Genomic DNA, 27,656 nt, shown 5'->3' with positions numbered 1-27,656 from the left:
ACGTACTCTGACACACAGTAGTATTAAGCTTGTCAACTCAGCTTGTGTATGTGTAGACTGCACTGCTATTGTTGACAAGTGAATTCTAGAACTCCAGTAACACTGCTTTTTTTCACACCTATATATACACCGTCTCACCAAGCCTAAATAGTGGGTGTTTCAACATGCTGTGGGGAGTGGAATGACAAGTTGCTATTGACATACCCAAGATGTCACTGAATTTTGCATCACATCAACCAAGCTACCTGAACACATGGCTGCTCCACAACCTGATAAAATGACGCCACTCATCATTGTTTGTTTTGATACATTTTTAATATCTCTCATGATTCCCTATTTTGTTATTGACAGCAGCATTTCAATGACACCTGAAATGTACTTTTCAATTTAAAAATTCTTCCTAATCTGATGTCTGGAGACTGAAAGTTTACATAACCCAAATATGAACACTATTACATACATACATGTATGCTCATGTAAGTTCTCTGGTAATAAAAAAGGGAGAGATGAACTATGACCTATGACATGATTTTGCTTTGGCATTTTATGGTATCAAAACCACGCCCAAATATGGATATCAAAAGGTCAAAGGTTACAATCAAAACTATGCTTGAGAGAATGACATCATGAATTTTTCCTCAAAGTCCATCTGGTGGGAACATTTTGAATGAAATCCTTTGTCCATGAAGCTTGGATTCTGCGATGCAGGCATCTATCTTCTAGGGCTTCATTTTTCCAACACCAACACAGGTTTAAAATCAGACTTGAAAAACAAGAATACATCCAAAGCATACGACAAACACTTCACATTGAAAAAGGTAAATTAATGTCGCGTCATATGTGTAACGCTCTAACAAAGCAAAGTTTCTGAGAAAAACCCGGTATAAATCTTGGGATTTATAGAATAATGGCTGCAGTTCTGTACATTCACAACAGGAAGACATCAACTGGCAACAAAAAGGGAGCAGGGTACTCTACAACTGGAACTGACCAGCTGACAAAGATAAACACATTCAACAAGGAAGGACAAATCTGAATACCGCAACAAGTGGCATATATGAAGACTCAGAACACTAACTGATGAAAATTATCCATTTAAAAGCAAACATAAACAAGGACGCAAGAAAACTTTTTGTCAATGATTCCGAGAAATGAGTTCCTTTTATTTGGAAGATGACGAAATTTGATGGCGATCTGCTCTGTCTGCAGTTTGGTCAGTTTCACTAAAATTCTGAGTTTTTCTCATTGAAATTTAACAAAGCTGTAAATTACAATCTAAAAGCCTAGAACAAGCTGTATATTGTCATAGCAAAACAGGGCTTTCAGTAAATAGAACGCTGAATGCCCGACTTAATCTGAAAGAAAGCGTCCCGATTAATGCATATCATCGCCTGATAGACATTCACGCCCAGCTACCACACAAATATGAATGCATCCCGTATATCAAAAGCTATTGTGATAGACAGACTTTTTCATCAGAGGGAGAAGCAATTTTTCAGGCTTTAGCAGCTGCAGTAATATACAGAGGGGGTTTGATTTGCCCTTGATGTGAAATCCTGAAGTAAGAGTTGAAAGGATGCAAAGCAAATTAGTAGCTTCTATGTGTAAAATTCAAGTCCTCACAAAAAAAAATTAAGTATTGTTGGACACTATCATTTAGGAGCTGTATCAGTGTATCTGTGATACTTCACGATGTACGGTAGTGTAATGTATGGCCAAGAAAATAGGTGGGATACGGGTAGATGGTTTAGAGGGTTGATGCTTTTGAGCAGAGGAAGGTGCATACTGGTCAAGTTCAAAGCTGATAATTTACACAATAATACTGTAGGACTTCATATGGTCTGGCTGTCTTTGGTTATGGGTAGTGGGTAGCAAACAGATTCACGACACACACTTGGTATCAGCAACTGACTTGAGTTCTTTATACATATTTCATTAATTTCTAATCAAACAATCAACGAACACACCAATGGTGTGTGTGAATCTTCCCAACTCCATCAGCGGATGCATCTCTGATGCAGAACATGAACCTGATTCCGTCCAGGTAAATGAATCATACAACTCTGATAAACATAAGATTGTCTTGCATCTCCTTTTGTTCTAAAGCCTACGAGACTGTCACTCCATTTTAAAAGAATAGCTGTCCTTGAACAAGTTAAAAGCTGCTGTCTCTTTCTCTTTCTGAGTCCCTCTGCCCTCTACAATATATATGACACGGTGTACATCCACTGAAGATGGCACAATCACCTTTCTTCAGTTTAACTGTTGGTTAAACAATGTTTAGGAATAGAAGCAATTACAACTGGAAATGTCATCGAGGACAAAAAGATTTCACTGCATTATCATCCAGAAAGTTAGTGTTTTCAGATACCAGACCCTATGTCTCTGACAAAAGTCTATGAGCCGTTTTACATATTCTGTATGAAATTAAAATTTTACATCAATATCCCTGCTGGAGCTACTAATTGTGTTACTAGATTCTTTGTAATAAGCAAAAGAAAAAGTATAAGTTAATTAAAACATTCTTTTCAAATGTTTCATTACACATCCCATGAGAAATCTTTCATGTCATACACAGAAGAAAATTCTGTTGCACCATTAAAGGCATCAACTCTGACCTTTGACCTCCAATTTAACTACCAGTATTCCGAATAATTGTTATTTGGTGATAACAAGCCTGCAAGTCTTTGTGTTACCAACTGTAATCATCAGTTCATCCTGATTGGTGGATTATCCACATGACCTTTGACCTTCAGTTTAGCCAATCCAAATCATCTTCGTCATCATCATCTGGGAATAAAGGTGGTGGAGGTCTTGGTTTGGTGACCTAAAAGAAAAGAATAAAAAGAGTGATTATTTCAGGACTGATTGGACCAGAATTTTTTAGTTGATTAATGACAGAGTTTTGAAATTTATGGAAAGAAAATAAATAATTGTTGTGAATTTATCATGCAGGACTCAAAATTCACTGATGTACATGGTATGTGTGCACATTTTGGGAAAAGGCAACAAATCCTTGACGTGATTTCAAAATTCATGAACTCGTATCAGAGAAAACAAAAATGTATCATACGTAATATGTCGTTTTAAGTTTTCTGAAATCTTTCTTTTACCAAAGTTCTGTGACAAACTAGTGACAGCCCTTGACTGAAGAATATGGACTATCCGTATTTTCAGTTATCATGTAAAATGCAAGATGTGATAACCAAATTACATGCATGAGCATTTTTCAAATGTTGGTACATGAAATCATAACATTATACTTTTACTTAGACACTTACGTCTTCATCGCTTGATTCATCGTTTTTGTCTTTCTTCACCTTTGTTTTGTCGTCAGTAGCTTCCTCCTCCTCTTTCTTGGTGAACTCTGGACCAAACGTGTCCTCTACTGTGTTGTCTGCATCACCAAATAAGTCATCACTGCAAGATGACATGAGAGATGATCAGACGATTAAAATAAATTCCTACCATGTATGTGTTCGTGTAGATATGATACTCACCTTTTGTTATCGGTTTCTTTACTCTTTGCAGCTTCTGTGAGTGGATCTTGAACTGAACTTTCATCCGTTTCCTCAGCTCTTTTATCCTCTGTATCATCAGCTGCATCTTGTTTCACATCATCATCATCATCATCATCGTTATCGTCTTGCACTGGTGGTAAGTCAGGGCTGATCTGTTCAGACTCCGGGAGCTGAGCGTTGTTCTCCTCCTGGGAATTCAGATCCTCCGACTTCTCCTCTTTTCGCTCCGGTTCCTGTTGCTCACTTTGTGATTCAGCGCCCTCTGCTGGCAAGTCTGTGAATCGGGGGAAGGACAAGTGTCATGAGGTCAAATGTCACAGAAATGATAGTCAGGTTAAAGCATGATTTTGGAGACGAACACAAAGGGGAGTACATTATTACTTTTCTAAATCTTTTTGCAAAATGTAAATTAATGGTTCTAAATCAGACTAACTTTTCACTTAAATTTACCATTTTCATTTGAGGAGAGCTCTTCTTTGTTATCTTCCTCTGGTTCAGGTGATTCCTCCATGTGATCAGATTCAGTTGGTCCTGCATCCGCTTCTGCCTTGGTATCCATGGCTACCCCTGCATCAGCTTCTACTTCTGTATCCAAGGCAACACCGGCATCAGCTTCTGCTTGAGCATCCACGGCTATACCAGCATCTGCCTCTGCACTCACTGTTACCACAGCAACTGCAGCATCAACTTCTGTGCTCGTCTCCTTGGCGACGGCGGCTTCATCTTTCTGTTGTTCTCCTTCCGCTTCCACATCCTCGGGTTCTTCCTTTTGCTCGTCTTTGGGAACATCCTGGGAGGTACTTTCTGACTCTGGTCTCGACTCTTCAACTTCTTCAACTGGGGGTGGTGGGGGAGGAGCTGATGGTGGGCCACTGTCCGGTGGATTTCCAACATGTAAAGCTTCCTCTGAAGAGGGAATATAATTGAACATCAACCCCATGTTTTGAACAGGAAGGGATGAAAGGGGAGTTATGTGAAGCATGGTTATTTGACAAAACAACATGGTTTGTGCATGGAGGTAGGAAGAGAAGGAGGCTGCACCAGAAAATAAATGGATTAACCACCATTGTACAATGCCTAGATAATCCTGTTATCTCCTTTCTTATCCTCGCTTTAGCCGGTCCTGCAAGGCCGCCTAGTCACATAACTGTCAAATTTAATGAGTTCGAAATATTTTTTATCGTGGATTTGAATCGAATGTGTAGACTAAATATACTGTGATAGCACATGCGCAGTTGATGCTTTTGAACACAAGAGGTTATGTAACTCGTCGGAGGACCAGATTTAGATCAGCCGGACGCATAAAAATTGCGTACGGAAACATTTGTTCGTCTCTACAGCTTATTTACAAGTCACACTACTTATACTCTTTTCGGGGGTTTCCGCAAATTTCCGCAAAAAACGTCGACATTGTTTTAAAAGAACGTAACCTTGGGTTGTAGATAGTCATATCAGGTTGACGTTGCGACGGGTTGCGTTTCTGTAATTGAAGTCGGAATTTCAGTCACTTTACCGACCGGGTTCAGTGATTAGCACATGGAGCCATGATTAGCATAATGTAGCATCGGGAGTCTGAATTACGTCCATGCTGATAGTAAGTCGCTATGGTCCGCATCTTATTTATCGTTTATTAAACATTGCAACTTTGTAGATACTAATACATTCATGTCGTATTGACGATAGGATATTGTTACCAGTACATAATTTTCTCCGTGCCGTCGAACCATGCATTAACAAAAGGTCAAACTAGCTGTGTCCGTAGTCGAACTGGCCACTCTTGATAATTTGTTTCCAGTGTTTCGTGTCATTTCCTTCAAATTCAGAATACTTAAAAGTTTAAAGTTAAGAAAAATCGTCGATCAGATCGCCTACTTCAGTCATCACATGATTGTTCGCGGGAGACGCGTACTTGTATTAGCGCATGCGTACTTTCTATCCAACTATTCCCGAAGAACATCGTACGTATCCGAAGCGGCATAATCCATTTATAGGATTACCCGGGCAGATGCGTTATTGTTTGCTTAGCAAACAAGCGGCATGTTTCATCTCCCTCAAAGGAGACAATAGACGTGCAGGCTCCTTCTCTTCCTAACTACATGGTTTGTGCAATCAACCAAATCTCTTGCACTTCAGTCCAAGCTGCCAGACAACGTTTTGTATTGATTTAACGATTGACGCTTTGCACCCTGACCCCCTGGTACTCTATGACGTCATCGGACATTTATGTCCGAGCCCGGTTCAAAGGGTTAACCTATGAATGAAACGTTGAGTATCTAGACATAGAGAGCACCCATGGTCCTTTTAGTTGAAACTTTAATGCATGAAAAGTTAACTTAAAAGAGACCTCCATGATAAAATTTCAGCTCATGATGCTAGAGAAAGCAAGAATTCAAAGAAATAAGTCCATAGCGTGTACTGTAAATGAGTATGTGAAGTATGAAGTCGTCCTTGCTGGACACCAAAGACTACAGTTTGTCATTGATACAGCATTTACTAATACATGAAAGACCCACTTGTTTGTTGACACTTACCAATCTTCACATCTCCTTCCGCTGCTTCTTCTTCTTCTTCTTCTTCACTTTCCTCTTCCATCTCAGATTCCTCACTCTCCTCTTCCTCTTCCTCCTCATCCTCACTTTCTTTCTTTCCTCCTCCCTCCATCAATTTCAGAGTTACAGCCTGAGTGACAACGATCAAGTCATATCTGTTGAAAATCCTTTTTAATAATATGACAACACTGGTAAACTTCCAAGATTCTCACTTTCACAGTATGTCAGCAAGGGAACCAATTTTGGTGGCATTGATGGAGTGGTCATAGGTTAAAGGTTATAGGCCAGTATGTTGACTACGTACCTTGATTGTATTCATCATTGTTGCAAGGATTTCTGTGCCAGTGTAACTGTGATCCGCTTCAAACTCACTCCGGAGTGAGTAGTACACGTTGTTCATGATTTTCTTGACCTGTGAAATGACGAAATGTTTGACGAGTTACATGCTTACAAAAGTAGATGTTTAAAACTATGAGCTTGCACTGGTACTAACTGGTATTTTGCAGGGGGACTGTCTGAGAAAAGATCTTGATGGTTCCTGTGTTTACACATGTGCAATACATTATGCTTTTTGTGTCAACGGCACGATAGGGAAACGTCTAATCTGAACTACAGAGGGCATGAGTTATCTGACAAGTGGAAGACATGAAACGCATATAGACACCATGTGAACAAAACAACTACAGGTACATATACTGACCTGTTGAAGATGAGAGGTCAATTTTATGAAGAGAATGGTTCGTTGGCTGGACAAAAAAGCGAGAAGCAAAATGCATGGGTAGAAATGAGGCCAGGATGAGAAAGACAAAACACTGAATTGGTGTCATAGGTCAGAGGTTACTGGCAATCGTGATCACAAGTTCATACCTCCACTATCAGCTCTTCCTTTGAATATTCACCACCCCCACCACTGCTTGCGCTGGCTGAGGTTGCAGATGCAGCGGCTGCATTGGCCTCTGATAGACTTTCCGACAGCTGCTTTATTCGGCTTTCATACCGGTCCTTCAAGCTCCCGCTGCTCCTTTGTAAGCTTTCAAACTGGGAAGCAGTGAAAAATTGGGAGAAAGAGAAAAAAAAATAGATCAGGAAACGTGATTGAGAAGAAATCTGATCACTCAGCAAATGCTGAGCAGTATGTAAGCCTTCAAGAATCACTGGAGTTCCACACAATCATGAAATATTAAAATAAAAGGATTTAGGTAAGCAGTGATAGTATACAAAATTCAGGCAACAAATCTTATATGCACATAAATAACACTTGGCATATGGCATACAGGTACATATGTGAAAAAAGATATCGTACTATACTATGGACAAAATGCTATTCGTGTGTATTGTATACACATGCAATACATAAGATTGTATGGTATATGCAAAAGGAAAAATGTAGTCATTATACATGAGAAACTAGACTTGCATGGTGGAGGGGTTACTGTACTGATGCCAGTTTATCACGGTTGTATTTATCAACTGTTGAAGAATTACAATATCTCAGTGCTCACCTTGTCTTTCCACTCTCTGGCCTCTTCAAGTTCATCTCTCAACTGTTCAATCTGTTTCCCTCCTTCTCCGTGCGATGATTTCAAAACGGCAAACTAGGAATTACAAATACATGAAAATACACACAATGATTACAATGCTTCAAACCTTCAATATAAAAAACAAAAGAGTCTACAAGGTGATTTGTATATATGTCTGTGCTTGCTCCTATCTGCTATCTTGGATGAAAAACTGAACCTGATAAACAGTAATCAACTAAGCCTTTCACATCTATCTCTTTGAAGATACCAAATGAGTGTTCTGAGTATAATTGAAAAATTCATGATGCACTGATGTGGACCTAGGAAATCCATCTACCTTTTCTTCTACTGCAGCCAGTTTCCTAGCAACCTCTTCTTTCTCCTCTGACAACTCATCATAAGCTCGTTGATGTTTTTCATTGGTCTGTGTGACAAGTCTATCACACTTCTCCTTCCACTGGTTTTCCAGCTCTTTCTCTAGTAGCGCCACCTGTTGACATAGAAATGTTATGCCTTTGTTTCAAGTGAACCTGAAGCAAATATACATGTAGCAGCCTCTTTGAGGTGTAAATATTTATGTTTGAGAACATCATCAGATCTTCAGCTTTCTTAGGTCAATCAAAATATTTGAGATTTGTTTTTTGTTGCTGATAACATGCTTTACTTTGGAGACTGGTGGTCTTGCATCATATTTTTTCTGTGTTAGAATGGCTTAAGGATTACTCTTGCAGGAATATGTGAGTGTTGTGCACACAGTTTCTCCATTAAGGTAGAATGCGCCTCTGGGACAGATATTCGGACACTGAAACTTTTATTATATTCTTTTGGCCTACCACTTGTGGGTTCTCCTTTTAAAGCTTATGGAGTAAATAAAGTTTTACCGGCTTAGTTTTGTGAAAGTCAGGAATTTTATTTTCTCCATTACACAGGGATGGCAGCCATTTTGATTGTCAAATATCGGTAAACACGGAATATTTTGTTTCTCCGGTACCAAACTTTCCACAGTGATAACTGATTTTTATTCTTGATTTTGAGAATGGTTGAAAGTTTGCTAGAGGAAAGTTTGAGCAAAAATTTCAGTCTATTTTTCGATGCGCAAACTACCTTAAAACACTTTGAATATGAACTTTGTGGTAAAGACTTTGATTTGCGAAGGTAAAAAACAATTTTGTTCTCAGGAAAATTTGCTCAGGTAGTTAACCTCCTCACAGTACAGTATTGAGTACTGGTATCTTTATATAAACACACGGGCATAAAAGTTTTAACGGGAATGTACAGGCAACATGTATACATTACATTTTCTCATAGTATCAGTGTGCATTTATTGCATAAATAGCACTGAATTAGCTGAAATCTGGGCTGCCTCAGCGACCTTCGGCAAAATGTGAGAGAGAAACAAGCCTTGTTATCTTCATTTCTCACCTGTTCAGCTGCAGCAGCATCCGTAGATGTTTTCTGATACCGTAGTTTGGATTTCAAACTTTCAATTTCTTCCTGGAAAGGAAATATTTTCAAATGAAAGACAATGAACTTGGAAAGAAGTGTGAGCACATAACAGTTCTAGAGTTTCTCTGTGTTAAAATTGAACAAACCTGAAACCCAGCAGCCAAACTAGATGTATGTGTAAATTTAATGCAGTAAGTTGTGTGTAGAGTTGTGGATGCGATCGATCAGGAGTCTGCTGTCTACATTGCATTGCAACATTTCCATCATGGTTCCAATGTTATGTGAGTGCACAGACATATTATGACTGATTGAAAAATACCATAAGGACATTAAAGGGCTAGTAATGCTAACTTTTATTTTGATTATTTTTTTTCACTCTTTTTGTGTTCAATGTAGACCATAATTTCTTTTTCTACTCCCCAAAGCATTTTGATGTACACAGTATTCAGCTTGTCAACTCAGCCTGTACATATACAGACTGTATTGTTATTGTTGACAAATGAATTCTGGTCCGGACTAGAATTCAAATATAAACAGCAACAGTGCATTTTAAACATATAGACGCTAAGTTGACAAGCTAAATAGTGGGTGTTTCAACATTCTTTTGAGAGTAAATTCAGACTTTGCAATTGACAAACAAAATAAAAATAATGAAAAAAATCGCCAAAAGTTAGCATTTACTGGCCATTTAACTATTCTGTGGGATTTCATTTTGCTATTTTTGCTGAGAAATTTCATCTCAGTGAAATGTACATTAACAGGACATTCAATTGTTTTAATGGCAAATGAGTGAATTCAAATTTATGTGAAAATGCCTACGGTAACAAAATGGTGAAATTAAACCCCCTTTGAAAATTAACGCTTTTATGATATTAGCGTGCACTACGTGGAGCAGACAGACTCCTGACCTTTGACCTCTTTCACGCCTGGCATGTGTTACAGTTTCTGTATGTAGTGACAACACGACATATGCATGCTCTATTTGGCTGTGATGCAACACTGAAAAGCAACGCTTAGCACTTCCAGCCTGCCCCTGTAGTGAAGACAGTAGAAGCTGTGGGTAGTTTGCAAAACATGCAGACAAAACAACACAAGTACGACAAAAACATAATCCACGAAAAAGGTAGTACGAGGTCAGTATGATGTTTGCAAAAAGTAAAAATTTCATGAAACAGTCTTCCTGCTTTTAGTATCATCAGCAGGATAAGATTGAAAACATTACTGAACTTTTTTCCACCACAACTCAAATTTCCTGTGCTCACATATAAGGACCATAAAAAAACTGCATGTTTTCAGTACACTACATCTTTCATCTGCAATCAACAAACCAGTGTAAAGAGCATATACGTTGCCATAATTGTCTCTTTTGGGTGTAAGAATTTTTATATTAACATCGTTTTACCAGACTAAGTGCAACAAACCAAAACAAACTGTGCTATTTGGAGCTGGTTGATTGATTTCAGTTGTGAAGAATTGACAAGGTTTTGGATTCTGTGACAAGTTGAGCTGGGCCGTGCATGCAAGGGATCTAACACCTACATTGTATACTCTATGTGTTGTAGGAGCGTGGTTTAAAAACACTCACAAAAACGCACAGTGATTACAGATTGAAGTGAAGAGGGAGAGAATGGAAAAAAATATGATGGTGGTACCTGAGATTTGCCAATGTCAGGGGCAGACTGGGCGCACAAAAGTGAAAAGAAAAAAAATGAAATGAAACATTGAAAAGAAATAGCCACAGTTAGCTCAGCTTTAAATGTTGGTGCGTACATTTCTGCAGTTACAAAGAAATGAAAAGAGTGACGAAAGATATGAAAGGAATCCCAAGTTAGGCCATGCTAAATCTGAAATTCATTTTCATTTGCAGTCTCTCTCTCTCTCTCTCTCTCTCTCTCTCTCTCTCTCTCTCTCTCTCTCTCTCTCTCTCTCTCTCTCTCTCTCTCTCTCTCTCTCTCTCTCTCTCTCTCTCTCTCTCTCTCTCATGTGTTTGCTCGCTCACTCTATGTTTGTTTGCAGTGATATGTATTCCTGTAATGGACATGATAATGACAAAGTAGTCTGTTTTTTCTACCATTGTTAAGCAGTAACTTTTGAGAAGAAAGATAGACCTCAGCTTTCACTTCTTCCATGCAAAAAATGTATGTGTACTTCAGTAACACAAAGCACATGATTACTCAACCGACTGCACATTACTCAGGAATGTTTTGTTAGTAAATAATCCCACACTGAATACTGCATCTGGTAACTACTTCCTACAATCACAAATTTGATCATGTTGACATGCAACTGAATCACAGTTATTTGTACCGTCAGAAGTCAGAAGTGGTCTTGTATGAATAAACTGATGACTTGCATTGAAAATATTTGGAGAGCCAATCAAATTTGGACACAGACCCCAGTGTAATTCAAAATGAGCCAATCACACACCTCAAAAGATTTTTTCAATTCCTCCATTTCCTCCTCAGCTTTCTTCTTCTCAGCAAGAGCTTTTTTCTTCCTGTCTGCTAGGCTCTGTGGAGAGATCAAACAGAAATAGATGATACAGCCTACATCTGTTTCAGCAGTTAAGGTGGTGTTACACTTAATCAACACACATTTTTTCTAAGGAATATCTCTTACAAAAGATGACATAAAAACCCCCTCATACTATATATTTTCAAAAAGCAGAGAATTTTAAGTTTAGTAGGGTAGCAATAATTTACTCGAAGGATGAGGGGGTATATATTTAGGGTAGAAAACCTCAATTTTGGCATTCATGATAAAAATTTGTTTAATTCAAAACTCGATACTACTTTATGACATGAAAACAAAAAACCATAAATTGGAAAACAAAAAGTATTTTCATGCCAAAACTCTTTTTAGTGATTTCCATCTGACAGAAATAAACAAATTTCCCTCTGTGTTTGTGCAGACAGTAAAAGTACACAAGTTTTAAGCACCTTGAAATTGTAAAAAAGCCATGAAATTTTTAAACACACTGGTCACTGGTCCTGAAGAAAATGATTGCAATGCAAGCAAACCATACTTAAGACTTCATACTTTTTGCCCAAGGACTAACCACCATAAGACAACAATCAAATGTAATTTCTCACCTTTTCTAGAGAGTCCTTTTCTGCTTTTACATCTGTAAATTCTTCTTCCATATTTTCAAGTCTGCTTTTATATTTCTTGACTTCAAGTTTCTCCTCTTTCAGAGAATTGCTCAATTTTTCTATTTTGGTTTCACACTCTGCAAGAACAACGAAACAATAGCTGTACCATGGTGTAGTTTTCAAAGATTCGGGTATTTGAAATGTTAAAAAAAAAGTTTTACACTTCAATAAATTTGAAGTACTTAGGTAGTACGTTTCTCAAAAGTGGAGGCCTTGTAATGGTATAATGCCAGTATTGTACGGTGCTACTGATGTTCCATATTGCGACTCTAAAAATTTCATCGTATTTTTTTGGTCTACCACTTGTGGGGGCTAATTTTGAAGTTTATGGAGTAAATAAAGTGTTCACCATCTCCTTTTAGTAAAAATCCCAAATCTAATTTTTCCCAGAGACTTAACTCAGGGATGACTGCCATTCTGAATTTCAAATATTTATAAATCTAAAGTTCTTTGTTTCCAAAGTACCAAAATTTGCACAGTGACGCCCCCCCCCCCCCCCCCCCCAAAAAAAAAAAAAAATAAAAAAATAAAAAAAATTTTCTTTAAAAGACAATGGTTGAAAGTTTAACTGAGGATGGTCTGAGCAAAGAAAGTTTAAGCCTTTTGATTTCAAAGTGCATACTACCTATATGCAAATTCATCGACAACTGAGCGATTTTAATCCTTGCAAGCGGACAGCGTGAAACTCACCAAACTTGGTGCTCTTTAATGTGTGTATTTCTTCCGAGTTTGCCTGTGAGGTTGCCATGGTATTCTGTAACTGAAGCTTGAGTTCACTCTCTTTCTGTTTGTAATTGGCTAGTTCTAGCTGCATAGTACTGATCCTGGAAGTTGCAGCACTCAGTTCAGTGGTTAGATTGACCTGCAGGGCAGAAAACGACACAACATTGAATTTGGGTAAATAGTCATGAATTTATTCGTTCTCACATTCAGTGCTAGTTTCTTGGCAATTTTTTGTGTATTTTCATGTTGTGATGTCAAATCTCATGTGAAACAAGAAATGGACATCATTTGATGAGGCCCTTCAAGTTCATAATTAAGAATTTGTGAGAAGTCTACAATGATATTGCGCAGTTTGCAATCCTGTACGTACCAACTCACAGCAATCTAGCATGAACATATTCACAATACATCATTTATATTACTGATATTATGAACGACAGTTCCACGTTCAGTGATTTTCAGTAGGATAAAAGAAATTTAGTACATAGCAAAAATCTACACAAATCTAGAACACTATAATGTACAAGCTAGCTGTTTCATGAGATAACTACCCGGTATATACTTTCTTTTTGACATTGCATTGCACTTCAGTAACAACCAGCTGATCCACAAACACATCAAAGAAAACAAATGAGCAACCAACCAAAGCAACCCAGAAAACTAGACACAGTATGGCCGATAGACTTACCTTTTCCTGTTCCAGTTCTAACACCCTGGCTTGAGACTGCGCTGTGGTGTACTTGAACGAATCATTTCTCTGTTCCAGCATCACGTTGCTCTGTTCAACAAACCTGGCAGCAAATGCACCAATAGGTATGCAATGTGAGTGTGTGTAATGATGAGTAAAATTTGATATCAGTCACATATTTTACAGCTATGCACTTCAGAGCTGTAGACTTGGACTTGAACTTCATCAATGAGAAGTTGAAAACTACTTCACGCACTTTCTTATCATTGCATAATAAATACATGGGTAAAAAGTGAGTATAGTTCATTTCTCCATGTATTAAACAAACTTGAGTTTCGAGTGTAATATGGGCTTGCTTGTACATGAACATAAATGTGTGAGCTGATAAGCAGACTTGTGTATCTACAGAAAGTAGGTCAAGGTTCATTCCCACCCTTGCTGAAGAATCTCAGACGTGGTACAAACAAATATATATATATAATATGAAGGCACAAAATAATATGCAAATCAATTTCAACAAAACAATTTTTACTAACTGTTGGTTTCTCTGCAGCAATTCAGAAATCTTTTCATTCTGAACTTCAATCCTGGAACTCTTCTCAAAGCTCTCTTTTCGGAGTCGTTCATTTTCCTGAACTATCCTCTGGATGTTCTGTATGACGACGCTGGATTCCATCTTGGTGTCGCCACCGGGAATGGCCAAGCTTTGACTGCCTTGTACATGCATGTGATCAATCTGAAAATAAGTGTTATGAATACGGTGTTTAATGCATTGACTGCTTGAAATTTCTGGCTCAACAACGAATTACCTGACAGTGTTCACTGCATACAACATACAGCACAAACACTGGAAGAATCTACCAAATGTCAACCCTTTGGCTTTCACACCCCAATTGTGATCCACTCCCATTGTTTCATACAGAGTGTTCGGAATTGTACATTTGGAAACGGGGAGAAAGACTGAGGCAGGTATATGTGTCAGACAATCCTTTGGTGCAGTGCAAAGTACAAATGGTATTAAATAAACATCTTGTAGCACTCCTACAGAATTTTGGGATAATTCCTAAAAGCCAGGCATATACGATTCTGATTGAAAAGTTATGTGACTGTCCTGTAGGACAGTTCCATAATTGGAATGTTGTACTCAGAAGCACCCTAGAGTAGTCAAATAGGAACTTACATTTACTTTTACATATAAATACATATGTGCTTGTAAGCAATGTATTTTGAATATCAATATTTGATGGCTGAACGATTAAATTTTTCCTATAAGTGTATATAACATTTAAACAACTTCTTACCTTGGCTGAGAGAGACTCGATCTTATCTGTAACTTTGCCAATGGCCAGTCGAATCTCGGTCTGCTGTTGCCTGGTTTCTGAGAGTAGCACCGGCGTGGTGATGTCGCTGACCGAGGTCTGCTGGGGTGGCGGCTGGGGCTGGGGGTATATTGCACCGTATTGTGAGACTGGGGGAATTGGCTGTTGCATTGGAGGCTGTCCGTACATCTGAGTTGAAGTGGTAGTTCCTGTGTATTGCTGTCATTAGAAGTGAATGATAGTGTTAAAATGGGAGTTTGTTTCTCTCACACACTCATATGATATGTTGTAATCATGTTATCTGTAAGGTAGAATGCCCCTCAGGGACAGATATTTAGACTCTCAAACTTTTACATTGTTTGTTTGGTCTACCACTTGTGGGGGCTCATTTTGAAGCTCATCGATTAAACAAAGTTTTTCTTGGCTTATATTTGTAAAATAAAAAATTTTACTTTTTTCCATATAGTTAACACAAGGATGGCATCCATTTTAAATTTCAAATACTGGTAAATGTAAGGTAATTTGTTTCTGTTGCACCAAACATTGTACGATGACCCCTGATTTTTATTCTCGATTACAAAATGAAATGGTTCAAAATTTCTTTACAGAAAGCTTGATCCAAAGTTAAAGTTTCAATTTCAAGGTGCATGCTACTTTACATTTTCTTTCTGTACACAAAATGACACGGACAATTTCACATGATAAAACATTTTTCATTTCTAAGTTTATCTCATTGAAGAAAGCCCTGTCCTCCACTCTCAACTTCCTTCGCTATGGATGCAAATCTTTCACAAGGACAAACTATTATCACACAGACAAAATGAATGATCCTACATCATTGAACTTCAGGCTGGGCTAAAGAAGACTTCGCCCAAACTGAATGACTGACAAATCAACATAATCTTAGGGGGTCAAATTATTTCATAATGTTCTGGAACCCCCTAGGAAAAACACATCATTCTTTCATACTGGAGGTTTGGTCCAGTTTTCTTAAGTGGTATCACTTGGTTTACTATCCGTAAAATCTTCCACAACATAAAAATAAAAAAATAATTTATGATAAGCTGATTACAATAAGTTAACCAAATTGTATAATTGTTACCAGATTATTTTGACTGTTATACAGACAATGAGTCCAAAATAAACACTATAATAATAATAACAATGCTAGAAGAACATGACTTTTCACTGATTTAATCAATTGATGTTGGAGACATAAAATCGGTTGTATGGATATGTGAATTCCGATTAAATTGATCAAATTTGCTTGCATTATACTAGCTTCCACTGAAGACTGAACTCTCCCAGATCTACAGCTGGTGAAATATTGCATGTTTTGTTTTTCTTCTGTGGAAACCTGTATAACAACAATGCAAGCACCAAATGACATTTTAAGATACTCACAGGAAAGGGAGCCTGTGGCTGCTGCATCTGTGGTGGTTGCATTTGTGGCTGTGAATGGTACAAGGCAAGTTGCTGCTGTGGGACAGGTGCTGTAAAAACAAGTTGATAACATAACAGGTTTGGGGATCATTGTAAAAGGCAGGTGGTGTATTGAAACGAAAACAAGGGCAAACCAGGGTGACAATTGCTCTCTATTCAAGTTCAGAATGAAATTGCACAAAATTCAATTCTTTCAAAATTTTACAACAGTCCGATTTGAGTATTGTCGTACTGGCCAGGTACCTAGGAAAATATTGCTGATAGTGAGTGTAGGTTTGTCACCTAAATAAACCATAGCAATGCATGTGCGGCATTTTACTGTTGCCAATAGAATTCTGACGAATTTCAACAACAGTCTTTATTACCACTGCTTGTGTTCATATGCTTTGGCATATTACTTTTATAGTTTCATTCAGAACGTTAGTGCTATTACAGTACCATTTTCACAATGACTGTATGATTAATTTCCAAAGTTTCATCGAAATTTTCAGTCCAACATTTAGTTTTGTATATTAATGATGGAACTCTGACACCCTACAGGCATGAAATTTAAATTATGCTGTAGAGACAGCAATATACCGGTAAGCATTTTGTTGCTTAGAATTTGCGAAAAGTGTATGTGTAAGAGTTGTCTATTTGTTTATATAAATTCAAAGCAAATTATTTGCTAGTTTGCTTGTCTTTGTACAACTCATTTAAAAAAGCTGTAAAATGAAGAAACACCACTGAAAGTTGGTTGACACAGTGTGGGTAACGGTGAAATACCTTGAGCCATTGGCTGTGGCTGGACAAATGGCTGACCGTAGGGCGATGCTGATTGTAACTGCGGTTGGGGCTGAGGCTGTAACGTTGGTTGAGCTGGCTGCGGTTGTTGCACTGCTGGCTGCTGCTGCTGCTGCTGATGCTGTGCTTGCTGTTCTGGTTTGGGAGGAATAACGGGATGTGGACCTGTTGCCCCATGGGCACCTGATGCAGCAGCGTGTGCATCCTGAAAATTGAAGGGTGGAAAATGTGAAAGTGAGTATTAGAAAGAATGTAATTTTTGCTGGATGACGTCGTTGAAGTTTGAGGACAGCATGTTAGAGCAGCCAACACTTAACAGATCAACTTCTATTGATAAAAAAACTTTTCCTGCAAATTAATTTGGAATTCTTTTGTATTGCTTGATAGCTTAAGATAGCATGCACCTTGAAAGTGAAAGACTTAAACTTTTGCTCAAACCATTCTCTCTAAATTGAGAATTAAAATCTGGTGTTACATGTATTGTAGAGAAACAAATTACCTGACATTTACCAAATTTTAAAATAAAAAAATGGCTGCCATCCCTATGTTAGCTCTATGGGGGAAAATACAAATTTCGAATTTCGAAAAAATTACGATGGTGAAAACTTTCCTTACTCAAAGAGCCTGAAAATGACCTCCACAAGTTGGAGATCAAAAACGTATTGTAAAAGTTTGACAGTCCAAATATCTGTCCACAAAGCGCATTCTAACTTAATTGAGTGCCATAGTTTGGAATTTCCACAATATTCTTTTTCTTGCCTTCATCTTCAAATTGAGGGTTAAACAGAATACATGTACTCAACAAATAGAAAATTTGGAAAGAAGAATGTAAATTCAATACCAAAACTTCTAGCCAGCGTTCACTATGACAGTTTGGAAAACAATAATTTTGTGTCAATATGGAAGTGTTTAACTGGTTTCTCATTACTGTACTAGCACATGAAAACTGGCAATGGGCCAAGATCTAAAGAATTCTATATTATGAACAGAACATTCAATACTGTCTAGATCAAGGGAATCCAAACATATGTATTTGTATACTGGTAATCAAAATGAAGCAAATCTACCATACTGCAGTACTTGGGTTTCAAAAACTACACTCAAGTTTCACAGTCACACTTTTTGCCACATACAAGTAGCATACCATACCTCCACAGTGAAACATTTGCAAAACAGATACCGTTTTAGATTAAAACATTGCATTTCACAAAAATCAGGGATCGTTTACCAGGGTCACTAACAAGGTTTGTAGACTCACCTCAGCTTCAGAGTCTGTGCTGTCAGGTTGTGCAGCGGTGGCTCCCATCATTGGTAACATTGGCTGACCCATCTTGGCCATCCGTGATATCAACTTGGCTTTGGTCTCACTGGGGTTCTATGCATGATAAAATGATAGACTGTTACCCCCTTGTAATTCTGTACTGCTGTTGAAAATTATATATTGTGTGGAATGGGACACAAATGAAGATACAGCAAAACTAGACTTTCATGGTCATTTCTCTGATTTATTCAACAACTTTTTCAGTTTTTTTAAATCACCTTTTCACCCCAAATAATCAGTATACAACCCGCATAACCTAATGATGACAGGGCAGATGTATCTGGGGGCTCATGGCATTAAACAGAATATACTTCTATTCTAGTGCTTTCACTCCCACCATTTGGATTCACCCTATGGCTTTTGACTTCTGTGGCGGAATCCATACGCTGAGAAAAAGGGGAGAAAGGGTTGAAAATGACTGACCAGTAACTCGCAGGGACTTCCACTCACCGTTGTTATCTGTTCATTCAGAGATTGGGTTCTTGACCGCACACCTGATTCACTGAAATGAGAAAACAGATGATCACATCATAGAGATGACTGACAATGAAACTTGCTTTATATGTATCAAACATGGATTCTTGTCTTTTGAAATAAAAGTACAATCACACAGATGGTCAGTGTGTAAAATGATGACCATAATTTCTTCACTTAATTTTTTAGTTTCCTTGGTAACATGTATGTGTACTGATATTTCTTGGGCTTTAGGTAAAAATCAACTTTAACAAATCCGATTATAGCATGATTATATGAAGATATTTCGATTTTACATATGGAAACATTATTGTTTCTTGATTAAAGATAGGAAAAAAATATCAGATCTTTTTGCTTGTGACATTAAAAAAAGTACTGCGGCTATTGTACATGTAAAGATTCATGCAAGAATATCTTTCATCCATTCAATCTTGAAACTCCTCTCTTATCGTAAGCTACAACATTCAACTCACCTGGAAGAATCTGTTTTGGAAGACTCTTCCGGTGTTGGAGTTCCGGCCACCGATGAAGAAGACGATGAACTCTTTTCTTCTCTCTCCTTGGAAAACTTCACCTGGAAAACAGAAGAGAAACAAATGTCATTTGGAGTTTTTTTTAATTCAGTATAGAACTCGGTGTCTTAAGATAGTCAAAAGACGTATTCCAAAGACAGTTCAATTGACTACTCTGAGAATAGAAATAAGTCTTTGCTTTGCAGATTGGTGTTTGATTTCACTGACACTTGTAAAGCATCTGTGCACACAAAGTACCTTTTTTGGGGGATTGGTGATTGAGCAACACAGTCAATCCAATTGATACAATCTCATTGGTAGAGTTTCTACGTAAACAGTAAAATACTGGGTTTTTGACAGTGAGGGTATGACTATGATTTGATTTGAAAAAACTCACCTTTTTTATTTCAATGTCAAATATCAAAGTGGAATTTGGAGGTACCCTATCTCCAATGCCTTTACTTCCATACGCCATCGAGGGCGGAACAATGATTAACCTTCGACCTCCTTTCTTCATTCCAAGTATACCTTCATCCCAGCCCTGTTTGGAGAGATGCAAATGTTACTCAACCTGAAAACCCCTATTACGCAGTGGAATAGCCCTGACACAGTCAAACAGGGGACTCTGAGGTAGAAGGAGATAATGGCTCATTCAATGGTGGTGTAAGTGATTCTATAGATGGGAATATTCAACAGGCCACACACACACAGAAAGATAGCATCCTTAAAGACGACGACGAAGACTTGAAGGGCTGGAATACCAGAATACTACTAAAAGAAAGTATCATTAATTCTCAATTTGCTTTATTAACCTGCATATGGGGGCAGATCCAACTCAGATCCAATGGAAACACATTTGTTTCAATAGATTTAAAATTAAATGTAAAACAATGACTTGTAAGAGTGAATGGAGAGCCCGCTGGGGATACCACTTTTCCGATGAAAACCTACATGAATGCCATTTGTGATAAAACATCAAATAGTTCTGACATCTGGCTGTGACATAGTAAACCTTCCATAGTTCATCTCATCATGGAAGTAGGACACAGTCAAGTGAATTGAATTGAACTGAATTGAATGACTGCACTCAAGGAACAATGGACTTCAGGCGAGCACAGACTGATGGAAAGTTCAAGGTTAGGTGAGGTCTTTATTCATTCCACATGGGAGTATTTCTTACCTTGATGACCTTGCCTTTGCCTAATTTACATCTGAAAGCTTTGTCTGAGTTCACGTTGCTGTCAAAGACCTAGACGTAGAAAAACAGAATCACCTCTTCACTTCACATACTCAGAAAAGCAAATACGTTAAAGTGCCAGTAATGCTATTTTTTGAAGATCTTTTCATTATTTTTATTTTATATGTCAACTGCAGTTCTTATTCTACTCCCAAAAGAATGTTGTATTACCCACTATATGTATTTAGATTGTCAACATAGCGCCTATATGTGTAAAATGCTGTGTTATTGCTTACATTTACTGTCAATGATGACAATGCAATCCACATATGTACAGGCTGAGTTGACAAGCTGAATACTGTGTATATCAACATGCTTTGCACAGTAGAACAAGAAATTACGATTAACATTAAAAATAAAAATAGTGAAAAAATAATCAGAAGTTCGCACTACTGGCCTTTTAAATATATGCTTAACATGTGAATAGGCAAAAACGTCACTGCTGTCCTTTCATGAAATGTAAAGAACTACTGATAGGCAGGATGCGGGTATCAGCACCATCATCAATGGTTGATTTGATCAATGTCATTTAGAATACAGTAGAGTATCTAATGTGCATGAAGGTATTCATTTACTTCACTGTCATGCTGACATGCAGAATTCACATGACCTTTTGGGTATTACGGTTGAAATCTTAAGAACTTGGAGGTTCTCAAAATAGTTGTGGACTTGAAACAACACTAGAATTCATATCTGAACGAGAAGTACAGTATAAAATACTGGGAAGTTAAATATATTGGACGTTTTCAAACATTTTCAAAATTGGTTGATTTGTTGTTTCACAAACTTTTGCATTGAACCACAAGTAAATGTATTGTATGCAACACTGGGAAGTAAAGGTTTCTGATAAAATTCTCATTAAAAAATTTCAAGGCACCGTACAAGTACATGTATGTGAGGGGTTAGGAACTGTCTAGTATCAAAGTTCAGAAATGCATACAAATTTCTGAGTTTACGGTAATGGGCCATACAGGAAATACTGGATCAAGAAACTGTAGACCAGGAGTACACTTCATGTATCAATACTTTACTCACAGTCTTTCTGAAATGGACGCTTTTGAAATCTAAAACAGTTGATTGTTTCTTCATTTCATCTCACCTTTCCAAATGTATTGTTGGTGTACAGCCATCCGGTGTACTTGACTTCAACAGAGTCTCCCGACTCCAGACCCTGACTATCACCTAAAACCAAGTCTTGCTGCACAACACCAGTTGTGGTACCACCAGCAGAATTGATTTTGGCCAATGCAACCTGTGTAGTTATACATTATACATGACAAAAGAATATTACTTTATGATATTGAACTAGAATGGGATATCCCATGATTTTTTTCATCTGAACACAATAAAATGTTAGAAAGGGTAAGCAGATTCAAAAACTTAAACATTTTGCATTTTTTTGTTCTTGCTCTGTTTTGAGGAAGTTGTCCATCATTAACATATGTGCACACAAAATTACTTTACACACTTTTTATCTGTCCTGAAAAATTCCCCTAAACCGTTAAAGATATAGGGGAGAGGGACCTGTTGTGAGAAATCTGAAAATTGCAAAATCCCCTCCAAGACTAAACATTTCATACTCTGATTCACAGTCATGGATGTGGAAAGAAGTGAATAAAAACATAGGAAAATGCTTTCAATGATCACATGATACAAATTTAAATACTGAGCACAGAATTTTGAACATTTCAATACTGAACACATATCATTAATATTTTCATATTTACAAACAACACACAAGTCAGCACAACAGAAATTACCTGTTTTGAGAAATCTATGACGTTTTGGTCCGTATCAAACATCACGGACCAGCTCTGCCTCTGATCATCATAAAATGTGGCGTACTTATTTGATTGAATCTGAAAGGGAAATAGATGCATGTTAAATGCACTATCAATCATCAAGCAAATTGAATAGAAAATGACCATGTTTACAGGCAATTTACAATTTGTATATCTGGTGTCAAAAGCCTACAAGAGACTTTTTTACAACCAGTAGGGCTTTTAGATATTTTTCTTGACATACTATCAGCAATTTGAGTAATTCCAACAAAAGACACAATCTACAAAGGTTTACTTCTTAGGAAAGAGGCAAAGATTGAGGTAGAATACGCCTCCAGGACAGATATTCCGACTCTAAAATTTGTTCAATTCTTTTCTGAACTGCAACTTTTGGGGGCTCATTTTAAAGCTCTTGGAATTAGGAAAATTTTAGCTGTCTTAATATTTGGAAAATCAAAAATTGTTTTTCTCTGCAGAGTTAACACAGGGGATGGCAGCCATTTTGAATTTCATATATCTGTATCAAAATCTTGGGCAATTTATTTTTCTGGTACATGTACAAAACTTTGTATGATGTTCCCTAATTTTTATTCTTGATTTGGTTTAAGAGAACGGTTGAAAGTTTCATTAAGGAAAGTTTAAGCATTAGTTGAAATCTTTCACTTTTGAGGCGCATACTATCTTTAAATAAAAACTTACCACAAAACTAAAAGAGGCAGTTATCTTAGCTGAGGCTACCTGTTGCTGTTTACCTACGTAGAGTAATATTCGATACTGTGGGACAAAAAGGAAATAAAACAGTGCAAATAAGAGTCAGACATTGGCATTAGATAATGAACCACACAGAAAAGTTTGTTTCTTTTATTCCTGTTATCACACAATTTTATTTAACCTTGATGTCTTCTTAGTTCATCGTTGGTTACACCTGCATGGAACAACTGATCACAGAGTTTTTACAGACACAATGTGTGTTTCTTTTTAGTAGCACTCACTCAGTCATTTAATGGCCAATTTCTAAAAAGAATGCATTCATATATGCAAAAGTTTGATAACAAGCAGTTTTAGTATCAAATCACATGAAAGTAAATCACTATCAGTGGAGAATATTCATTGGTCCATAACCTTGCAAACTTGTCAAAGGTAAGGTGGAGATGTTGTTAATATTAATTACCTCATTTGTCTGTTGGTTTCCTAGCAACGCTGCTCCAAGCTTTCCCTGTTTGTTGTATTGCCCATTCACACTGTGTTGTTGTATAAAAAAGGTTGCAAAATTGTGAGAGGAGAAAATTTGAAATTGCACAAGCCAAGAAAATATTTGTAATTCACGAAGAAGATATTTTAAATCTTGATTCTTTGTAAAATTTTAATGAACACTTTTCCATTGTTATCTCATTGAAACACTTGTTTACGCCAAATTTATGAAACAGAGTTCTATGATCTGAAGGTTTATGAGTAATAACTTCATAACTTTGCCATACTTACTATTTATATGCCTGGACAGCTAATGCTAAAATGACCTGGGGTGCTCCACCCTGATCTCCTAAATAAACAAACAAACAAATAAATAAAAAAACAAACAAACAAATAAAAAACAAACAAACAAATAATAAATAAATAAATGAATGAATAAATAAATAAAAATTTTAAAAATGAGTAAATTCAGCATGTATATACCAGTTCACCGCTGTGCCCTCAAAGAAGCCAAGAAGAATATCATATACTCCTCAGTGTGGTAGACTTATTGTTCTATGTACACACAAATTTAATCCATATTTTCCAAGAAAACTAAAAACTGCATATTCGAGATTTATTGCATTGAAATTTCAATACTGTGCATTTCAGCTGTGTAAACAAGTCCAAATTCGTGATGAAGTCTGAGTTGCTGGCAATGCATTATGGGCAACTTTATTTCAAGAACTCCCATGGTAGAAAACATAAATGCAGCAAAATCAAAGGCTACTTTGGCACATCAAAAATGTGTGACTCCTAATATGTTTTAGCGTAGACTGTGGAACTTATTTTGATTCATGAAAACTCTCATGGTATTTGCGCTTCTAACTTTTTTAAGAATCAAAGCATGAAGATCAGAATGTGAACTTTCATCTATTGATTTTCTGATCAATCCAAAATCAGAAGAGTAACACGTCTGGGAATACTGTAACAGGATTTATGGCTGAAGATGTGTTATATTAGTAACTATTGATGTATCACACACAAATATTATTTTTGTCCAGTTTTTGAGTAAATTCGACTTACCTTTTGCTTGTTTTCTGGGTTGTTTGGGAGCTGTGTACGTCAAAGACTCATTTCCACCCTGGCTACTGGCATGGTCCATTCCAAATATGGAACCAAGTTTTGAACTTGTATAACATAGAGAAAGGAAAGAGACATAAAGAAGTGAGCATACTGCTACATTGTACTGCAATAACATTGCAACATATCACATCGAAAAATCTCAAAATGATTTAGATAAAGAAAAGGAAAGAAGATGAACCAAAAGGACAGGTAAACTAATAAGCTTTAAAATGGTGAAATTGCAATGAAAATCATTTGGTAGAACTAACACTGGTACTTAGAATTGCTTTGCTTTTAAACATTGTGACTTTGGATCACAACGTCTTGTACTTAGTACACTTGTAGTATGTATCAGGCCAGCGTGAAAATTAGACGGAGTATTCCATTACCAAGTTGGCCCATTCACAAAAAAAAAATAAATAAAAAAAATTAAAAAAAATAAATTAAAAAAAATACACCAATGATAATGTGATCACATCTACGATTTTGCTGGAACCTTCAGGCACACAGGGTACACTGTAATTCAATGTGGTGCCGGATTTGTGAACACGGTCTTGTAGCATAGCCGAAGATGTTAAAAATATTGTGCAATGGTTTGTTTGTTGTAGTCTTGGACCACTGGTACATCTTGATTTGCTCTTACTTTCACATAATTTTGATCAGAGTTATCAAAATTTTTGAGGTCAATACTATTTGATCTTTACGGAACTATTAAGATGTACACTTCATGAAATTTTTGTCAAAATACCATTTGAATCAATTTGCTGAGAACAACATTATGTCTGTATCTCCAAACCATCTTAACAAGAAGATGACTTAATATTCCAATATACTTCAGAAAGTAGATGATTAAAAGTGAAACACACAAGCTATAAAATTTCACTTGTGCATAATCAGCTGTTCTGTTCTTTTATCACCAAATCATCTGTGTCCATCAGTTTCATTTTGATGGAACATAGTCCCTCCACAACCGGACTGTGGATGGAAGAATTTTTAGGGTCAATGACAATAACACTAATAGTAGGGGCTTTATATATTCATATAGAGAATAGCGCCTGATTACAATGTTAAATCCAAATCATCATCTCTGTCTGTGTATATTGGCATCACTTCCATCTAAAACATGAAAGTGAAGCCGCATTGTGTATGCAGGCCTAGATAGTTACTCGTAGAGGATTCAGGGAGTGGGAACTGACAGCTTTATGACCAGTTCATGAAACGATGCCCTGTTCGACCCCAATGCCCTGGGAACAGGTCCGCAGTCACCATTGATAACAATGGATTTGGGCTGAACAATGGTGGTGAAAGGGTTAAGTTTAAGAATGGGTTCATGGACATCAAATGTATTCATGGACTGACTCAGTGAAGCGGTTCCTTGGTTTGGGAAGGCTTTGTGGTGCTTTATATGTACACTGACTTCTGTAAGTGTGGACACCCTCCTAGTCAGGACACATGTACACAAACGAAGGAATTTTCGAATGAAAAGCTAGAACATGAGTAGCAAATTGTGTGTATATTAAGAACACCTCCGAACATAGCTCTTGTGATGACCGAAAATCGCCGTACAGCCTGAAGGGGTGATTGGTACCAAAGTTGTATATTCATCTAATGAGGATCTTCAATGGCAATGCCTGCAATCAGATCAGAGCGCAAGGCCCGATATGGAAGGGGCGGGACTGCTTTTGAAAGCGTGTACGATTGAGTGAGTAATGGCTATACAGTACAATGCCAATGGTGCGTTTATATTACGATATTGATCATGACACCGACAATAATAACGAATTCGCAATGTTTACAACACGGTTCGTTTACAGTGCACACTTATTCTTCGGAGAGACTGGTTTGTTGGTGCGCTTAAGTTTCATACTCACAGTGACCTTTCATTGCACCAACTTCCTTTGAATATTGGTGGTAGTTCCTGAAATTTGTCAGTCATGTCGATCAACGGACTAACTAGGCGAGTCCTGTGATCGTGTCATCATTCTTAGTTTCGCGAAATGTTAGCAAAAAGGCCAAGTAAAGATAAAGGTTTTACCTTCCCTCGGGTGAGAGAAAATCGGAGTCATCGTCATCTCCTCCGAAGAACATCTTAAATATTAACTGCCCTTTGCTGTGTTATTTCCACTTCTGCAAAGAATACAGAGAACTGACTCCAGTTCAGCTGCAGTACGCCGCCTCCCCTCATGTGACCTCACAAGTAAAATGGCGGATTCCCGGCATGCACTTGGCAAGGGATTTCCCAAGACCCTCTAACTTCGTTGAAATAAAGTTTGAAACTCCCTAAGGACATGGTAATCGCCTATTTGCTTTCTGCCAAACCGAAGCAATTATATATATTTATTGATATAATATTTTATCGACGGTCTGACATTACTAATGCTTTCAATATGAAATAGAAAATATAGATCCCCGTAAAGCTGTTGGTTACGATAAAATTCACCCCAAACTAGTTGTCGATGCTGATAGTATCATCTCCCGTCCCCTTGCGCACGTCATTTAACTGTTCATTATCCCATGGTAAATTTCCCGATGCACTGAAAATAGCAAAGATAACTCCAGTTTTCAAAAAGGGGGCCGTTGAGGAAGTCAGTAACTATAGACCTATATCTATTCTCCCCATTTTCAGCGAAATTTTTGAATCAGTAGTCAATAAGCAGTTTATGAGTTACCTCGAGACTTGGTCTCTGATATATCAACGCATCTGGACAACGGTCATCCTACATTAGGTCTTTTTATTGACCTAAAGAAGGCTTTTGATACCATCGACCATACCATTCTGGTACATAAGTTGGAGCATTGTGGTATCAGAGGAATTCCTTTACACTGGTTTGAAAGTTATTTATCCTGTCGAAAACAGTCTGTCAGCATTGACAATGTGTCATCTTCATATAG

General features: G+C 37.4%; 1 protein-coding gene across 2 annotated transcripts; it reads right to left on the bottom strand.

Moving 5' to 3' along the window:
* Positions 1-293: 293 nt before the first annotated feature.
* LOC139114434 (FK506-binding protein 15-like) lies at positions 294-26,990 on the bottom strand. Of its 2 annotated transcripts, XM_070676173.1 has the most exons (31): positions 26,800-26,990; positions 24,726-24,829; positions 23,952-24,009; positions 23,641-23,710; positions 23,169-23,243; positions 22,449-22,547; positions 21,788-21,940; positions 20,632-20,700; positions 19,849-19,992; positions 19,413-19,513; positions 18,916-18,967; positions 18,403-18,519; positions 17,127-17,349; positions 16,323-16,411; positions 14,901-15,137; positions 14,136-14,335; positions 13,600-13,702; positions 12,879-13,050; positions 12,129-12,265; positions 11,464-11,547; positions 10,689-10,715; positions 9,013-9,084; positions 7,928-8,080; positions 7,573-7,665; positions 6,938-7,108; positions 6,375-6,482; positions 6,053-6,200; positions 3,972-4,427; positions 3,501-3,795; positions 3,282-3,420; positions 294-2,827 (listed from the first exon to the last, which is right to left on the bottom strand). In XM_070676173.1, exons 1-31 carry the CDS (start codon positions 26,850-26,852, stop codon positions 2,753-2,755), a joined length of 4,077 nt encoding a protein of 1,358 aa, XP_070532274.1. In that variant the 5' UTR covers positions 26,853-26,990; the 3' UTR covers positions 294-2,752. The 2 variants fall into 2 exon arrangements, with proteins under 2 accessions (XP_070532274.1, XP_070532275.1); XM_070676174.1 differs by lacking the exon at positions 10,689-10,715 and having other exon boundaries at positions 26,800-26,979.
* Positions 26,991-27,656: the final 666 nt, after the last annotated feature.

The sequence above is a fragment of the Ptychodera flava genome, chromosome 16, assembly GCF_041260155.1.
Source record: "Ptychodera flava strain L36383 chromosome 16, AS_Pfla_20210202, whole genome shotgun sequence".
Classification (NCBI taxonomy): domain Eukaryota; kingdom Metazoa; phylum Hemichordata; class Enteropneusta; family Ptychoderidae; genus Ptychodera; species Ptychodera flava.
This window is presented reverse-complemented; position numbering and strand designations above follow the sequence as displayed.

Coding starts and splice junctions, on each gene's coding strand:
- LOC139114434 (XM_070676173.1), bottom strand. CDS start 26,852: ATGTTCTTCGGAGGAGATGACGATGACTCCGATTTTCTCTCACCCGAG. Junction 14,336..14,900: donor TCGAGTCTCTCTCAGCCAAG/GTAAGAAGTTGT, acceptor ACTTATTTTCAG/ATTGATCACATGCATGTACA. Junction 9,085..10,688: donor CTGACATTGGCAAATCTCAG/GTACCACCATCA, acceptor TTTCCTTTCCAG/GAAGAAATTGAAAGTTTGAA.